This window comes from Pogona vitticeps, chromosome 3, assembly GCF_051106095.1.
Source record: "Pogona vitticeps strain Pit_001003342236 chromosome 3, PviZW2.1, whole genome shotgun sequence".
Lineage (NCBI taxonomy): Eukaryota > Metazoa > Chordata > Lepidosauria > Squamata > Agamidae > Pogona > Pogona vitticeps.
In genome coordinates, this window is record NC_135785.1 from 169904071 (window position 1) to 169910735 (window position 6665).

At 42.3% G+C, this 6665-nt stretch overlaps 1 protein-coding gene across 4 annotated transcripts in view; it reads left to right on the forward strand.

The window, feature by feature from the left end:
• The window catches only part of TGFBRAP1 (transforming growth factor beta receptor associated protein 1), a 34423-nt gene that overhangs the window by 21341 nt on the left and 6417 nt on the right, over positions 1-6665 (forward strand). For all 4 annotated transcript variants that reach the window (XR_012085275.2, XR_012085274.2, XM_072994522.2 and 1 more), the window contains 4 exons: positions 1130-1187; positions 3088-3231; positions 4676-4822; positions 5486-5645. Coding sequence is in view for 2 of the 4 variants with exons in the window: in XM_072994522.2 (XP_072850623.2) it covers positions 1130-1187; positions 3088-3231; positions 4676-4822; positions 5486-5645 (509 nt within the window). In the remaining 2 variants the exon portion in view is untranslated. The remainder of the gene's footprint in view (positions 1-1129; positions 1188-3087; positions 3232-4675; positions 4823-5485; positions 5646-6665) is intronic.

The window sequence follows — 6665 nt, forward strand, 5'->3', positions numbered from 1 at the left end:
AGTGGTACATACCCTGTTTTCATCTATCACGCAAGAAGAGAAGCTCTTACCTCCTCCCCAATCTGTCTTTGCTTTCTTCATGTGAAAAACAGTGCATCTGCCATGAAGAGGTTTCTACCCATGTTTAGATGCTGCACATGAGTAGCAAGAATCTCTCCTTTGCATGTGCATTGCTTTTCATGTGGCTAAAGCAAAGGTGGAGAGGGGAAGGACAGCCATTGTATTGTTAATTGATGGATAAAAATTGGGTAAGTAATGCCTGAATAGGGCTGGAGTCTTGAGTACTGACAACAGGTAATATAGGGCAGTGGTTCCCAGCCGCGGGTCCCCAGATGTGATTGGACTACAACTCTCAGAAATCCTGGCCAGCACAGCTAGTGGCAAAGGTTTCGGGGAGTTTTAGTAGACCCAAGGTTGGAGTCTCCTTCAAGACATCTGGAGACCCAAGGTTGGCAACCACTGATATACAGGCATTACTGGGATTGGAGATTATGATGCGCCAGCATGGCATAATGGCCCATGTTCAGCTGAGACCTGGGAAATCAAGTCCCAGGTGAGCCTAAGGTTACCCAGTCACTTTGTCTAAGCCTGTCATGGTTGATGTGAGGGCAAAGGGTAGGGGTGAGTCATGTGTTTTCTCTTGAATTCATAAGAGGAAAGGTGAGATAGAAATTGAACTTACAAATAACGTGGTAGCGTTGAAGGAGAGGATCTTGGTTCAGTCACCAAACCATCATGTTTGTTCACTCCAGCATTGACGGATATGCTGACAATGAGCAAGACAAAGTTATAAGCAAAATGTTCACCCTTTGACAGAGAGAGATCCACAGTCACAGGAGATGGGCAGGCAGTGGAGAAAGTAGCACCTTCTAGGTGCCCAGTAATCATAAAGGTCAACATTTTGACCTTATTGCTGGGCTCTGGTTTTACTGAGTATTTTACTGCTTTTCACAAAGGTGTAGTGGTTTGAAAGTAGAAATGCATCCTCCTCCTCTGCATGTAAAGTGGAAACAATATCAACCCACCTTGCAGACTCTTTGCAAGAATGGAGCATATTAAAATTGGCAAGTGTGTGTTATTGTGCAGAATGCTTCACAGACACAAACTGCTTTCTTATTCTTTTATACAGGTTTTTTGCCCTTGGACTCCTGTATCACTCTAATGGTCAAGATGCTGCAGCCCTACAGGTCAGAGTGCCACCCTGTGTCCAGGAGGCCAAAGCAACATGTAAATGCACCCCTAGCGGATAAAAGCTTTTAGCTTCTGTTCCACTTTGGACCACCGGGAAGCTTGCGTGTCCATGGATTCAGAGCTAGGGGTACATTGTGGCTCGCTGAACTAATGGAGAGTGGAAGGAATCCTGGACATAGCTTGGTTCCCCCTTCCCTTGTCTTTGGCATATAAAAAAAAATCTTGTAGCTCTTTGAAGATTATCTGTACAGCAGAGTGAAAGTGAAAATCCACTTGAAAGACATATTTAAACTATTCTGAATTCCTTGGAAAATCAGGATGAGACTGAATGAATTAGCTGTTTATATAGATCCAGGGGTGTTTTGGTTTTTTTTTCTAAAACCCAAGATAAGCCAAATTTTAGGAGGAAGTGACTGGGGTTGGGATGAGGGCAGACAGGTTTAGCTGGCCTGCTGTTGCTATGCAGATACCTTACTTCGTTACCCTGTTATAATAAGTGAAAATCTTTATGTTGTGAGTTTAAAATGCCAATAGCTTTCTTATGAGCAATGAGCACACGTCTCTCCTATCCCTGGACCTAAGCTGCTAGAAAAGAGGAAATAAGCATTCAGGCCCCTATTAAAATTTTGGGATTTCCTAAATTGAACACCTGCTCTCAGTTTCCAATGTTCAAAGATCTCAGGCTAGAATGTTGGAAGCTGATAGCAGTTTCCCACTGAGAACTTGCGTGTTTTTCCATATAATAAACTGAACATTGGAATTTTTGTGAAAAGGCCGCTATTATCACTCAGAAGTACTGTATACTCGATTCCTCCTTAGTGGCTTCATTGTGATTTGTATTTGCTTGTAGCAGCTTGCAGTTCTTGGGATTGCTTTAAGACTGCTGTCCATACTTGGTGACAACTGTGTGTTAAGCTTAATGTTTTTAAAATGAATTCTTGTACAGTGGTGCCTTGCTTAACGAGCACCTCGCTGAGCGATGAAATCGCTTAACGAGGCGCTCTGGGCCATCGCTGGAGCATTCGCTCAGCGATGGCCCCTATGGGGATTTTTCACTTTGCGATATTCGCTAAGCGATTCGCTTAGCGAATATCGCATAACGAAGTGGGGGAGAAAAGCTGATCGGCAGTTCCAAAATGGCCACCGGAAGGTCTGCGCCGCATTTTCGCGCCCTGCCCTCGCTTACCGAGGGCGCGAAAATGGTGGCGCTATGGCAGAACCTCGCTTAACGGTGAGTTTTCAAGCCATAGGAACGCATTGAACAAAGTTCAATGCGTTTCTATGGCTTTTTTTATTCCGTTTAGCGATGTTTCGCTATAGCGAAGGTTAATCCGGAACGGATTAACCTCGCTATGCGAGGCACCACTGTACTTTCCTGCATTGGTGGTGCTTGTGTTTTTTGGTATTGTACTCATTGATTCTTTTATTATTGTATACTCATTGTTATTAACTTGAAATACTGTCTTTTAATTGTTGTAAGCAACCTTGAGTCCTTTTTAAGGAGAAAGGTGGTTTAAAAATATTTGAAATAAACTATGTCTCATTTGGGATTGGGGGAAGGGAGAAGAAGCTGCCTACAGTACTTGCACTCTGTGCAGCACCACCTGGTGGTGATAAATAGGTGCTGCTTTTTGACACCAGTTAAGCCTGTAAGGCAGTGGTGTCGAACTGTGGCCCTCCAGATGTTCTTGGACTTCAACTCCCAGAAGCCTTCACCGCCACCTCTGCTGGCCAGGATTTCTGGGAGTTGAAGGCCAAGAACATCTGGAGGGCCACAGTTCGACACCACTGCTGTAAGGTTTTGTTGACTTGTATTCCCAAGAGCCTCCTGCCTTGAAGAACTGTGAATGGTCATGGAATTAAACCCTGATGGATTTACTTTCTTCTCTATTTTAGTTGTGGGTAAAAATTGTTAATGGAGACATTCAAGACTCCACACGCACAGACCTTTACGATTACATTGTAGACTTCCTTACCTCTTGCCCTGACCATGAACTGGTGTGGAAGTATGCAGAATGGGTCCTGCAGCGAAGTGAAGAGGTTTGTGGTTGCATTTTTTTCCAGGAAATAATTTTAAAATTGCTGTTGCTTGGATATCTTCTCAAGAATAGTGGGCATCCTTGTTCTTTTTCTGTTTCTTAAGTCCATTCCTACATAGTTCCAGTATCTTCCTCTCCCAAACAAGATGTGTAAGCAGTGGTAAAAGGTGTGAAATAATGCATGTTAAATTGGGCCCAACCATGTGTTGGGTGTGCGGACACAATGGCCATAAAAATAATTTAAAATCTTCTTGTGCCAAAGCTTTCTTCTTAGTGTCAAAGTAGGGTGTTTTTTTTTGGTGGTGAGCGATGGTATATTCCAGCTCTCAAAGCACAGTATTTTATATTTGGAAGAATGCTGTGTTTCTCACAGAGGCTGCATGCAATCTTGTATTCAATGTAGACTGAAGTTGTTCAAACAATAAGAAGAATACTTTAGACTGGTGTGGAAGAGCTGGCTCTTCAGACATTCTTCCCATAACTTTTCACTGTTGATATTCGGGCTGGGACGTCTGCGAGTTTTAAGTCCAAATCATTTGAAAGACGAGAAAATTTCCACCCTTACATGAGGCATTGTTTGTCATGTACAGTGGTGCCCCGCATAGCGACGATAATCCGTGCAGCAAAAATCGTCACTATGCGAATTTGTCGCTATGCGAAATTAAACAGCCCAAAGGAATGCATTGAAACCCCTTCAATGCGTTCCTATGGGCTTAAAACTTACCTTTTAAGCGAAAATCCTCCATACGGCGGCCATTTTAGCTGCCCGGTAAGCAAAGAATCCGTCCCTGTTTTACCCGGTGGCCATTTTGGAACCGCCAATCAGCTGGGGAAAAATCATCTCTATGCGAAAATCGGTAAGCGAAACAGCTTACCGATCATCGCAAAGCGATTTTCCCCCATAGGAAACATCGTTATGCGATCGCAAAAGCAATCACAAAAACATAATCGCTATGCGGATCCATCGTTAAACGGGGCGCCCGTTATGCGAGGCACCACTGTATTTGTTTGTTGGATTTCTGTACCGCCCAATTAGTGAAAAATGCTAATACTATATAAAGGTCTTTTCTATATAGTTGCTTCCTCTGTCCATTTTCTTTTCTCTTGTGTATATATTTCATTTGACTGTATTCCTTAGAGTCTGCAGCTATATGATTTAATGTGAGAGGCGTAAGTCTAGCCATTTGTTTTAAGGAGAGAGCCGCTTCCTCATCTATAGACTGAATGTTATGTTCGTTTTCACTGAAAAGTTTGTTATTACATAATAATTATTCATATCATGCTTTCAGCAACTGCATAGAATTAGAAAAGGTTTGATATGTCCATTCAACTCTAATACATTAGTGAACATGAAACATAATTGGTAATCTTAGGTAGAAATTTGAGTGTGCTGTGAAGTGTCTGTAAATTCACATTCTTGATTTCCTCTATGTATTTTCTTTTAGGTTGGTGTGTACATTTTCACTAAAAGGCCATTGGAAGAAGAACAGAGAAACAGCTTTAATCCAGATGATGTCATCAGATGCCTTAACAAATTTCCGATATCACTAGTAAAATACTTAGAATTCTTGGTATTAGAAAGAGGAATAAAGGTGAGTTTGGGGATAGGAGGTGAGGCATTTAGGACTGAAGTGTGTGTATGCCTGCATGCATGTGTATTTGCGTAAGAATATTTAGTTTTGCATGGCTCAGATACTCTGTAACTCTATACGGTTATACAGCAGTGAGGATTCTTTGACTGTTCTCCATTCCTCACCCGCTTGCATACTATTAAGTGCATTTCTTCAGAAGCACCAAAATATTTCTATTATTATTTTACTACAAACTAGGAGTAGAGAGTTCTGGTGTGTAGGTAAGCCATTGAATTTGAATGAGCACTCATGAGATAAGAATGGGAAAAATGTTGTGTACATAGGATTTGTCATATACGTAAATAAAAGGATGCATGTTGCTATACTTATTGCAATGGGTGGTTGTATTCTGAAAGGTACAATGGCATTTTTTCTGTCTGGTGTCATGAAATGTCACCTTCACAACACACGAGTGAAGAAATGTAGCTGAAACTTTTAATTTCTGAAGTTGTTAAAGGACAGGTGCCAAATCCTTTTGAAATTGTTCATCTATTGAACATAGTTGACTTCCTTATTAATATCTTGTTTTAATCATTTGTTGTAATTTGTCTTTTATTGAAATAGCAATAGAAATGGCTTAGAGAGATTATTAAGAAATTAATGGATTGTCATTTTTGATGGCAGAAGGAAAAGTTCCACACCCACTTAGCAGTGCTTTACCTGGACGAAATTCTACATCTGCAGTCATTGGGTGCAGAGGGGTGTGAGGAGCTAGCCAAAACACAGGCAAAGCTGCGCCATCTTCTGCGAAAATCTGACCTTTATAGAGTTCATTTTATTTTAGGTAAGAGAACCAGAATCCTGTTCGCAGTTGGGGGCCCCTTTCACTGTCGTTCGAGAGCTGTGTTCCCTCAAGATTTATCTTTTGAAAAGAACAGAGTTTGAAAAAGTTACTCTTTTGAACTCCAGTCCCACATCGCCTATTGAGCATCACTGTTGACCTTGCTGACCAGGAGACTTTGGGGTTGTAGTCTGAAAGGACATTTCCAAGCTCTGTCCAGTGGGAGGGAACTGTACATCCTGCACATGTGCAAGGGCTGCTGTCTGGTGGGCAGGACCCAGAGCCAAACATAGGCCTGACCCCTGTGTTTCATTTTCCTTTGCATTCTCCCTCATTCTTTTTTTTCTGGGTCCATCAGACTTGGCAAAGAACAGGCAGTTTGCTGTGCCAGAGGGTCTGAATTGATGCATTTGCAGAGGCCTGTTTAAATCAAGCTGAGGTCTGTACATTGCCTCACTGTGGCTTATACACTGTAGAAGAGGTTTTGCTCAACTCCATACAAGCACAGAAATGGTGTGGATGGAGGACAGCATTTAGACCACACAGGTGGAGCTGCACTCCATTTCTGTTGATGCTGGCTTCTGCTACCTCAAAGAGGTATTCTCCTTTCACAATAATTTATGGCTGGTTTAACTTACAGCACCCTAAGAAAGGAAGAGAAAAATGTGTGGCCCTGAAAATGTTGTTAGAGTGCCACTTCCCTCAGCCCTTGCTAGTGCTGAAACAATGGGCATTGCAGTCCAGTATCACCGAGAGGGCCACAAATAAATCCCAGTGATTTTAACACACAGTGACCTTTGCAAAAAATGAATTGCAGAATGGGATGTCGGCACCAGCATAATCTGCCCAATAGCCATAGTCCTTTTATTACTTTGCTGATGTCGAAGGAATTACAGGAATTGGACATCTCAGTTATTGACAGTTGCACTGCACATTATGTCTTTTTGCTGTGCTCATTGGGTCTTTGCCGCCGCCCCCCCCCCCCCCCCCCCGCTGAAGATAGTAGATGCATGGGTGATAGAT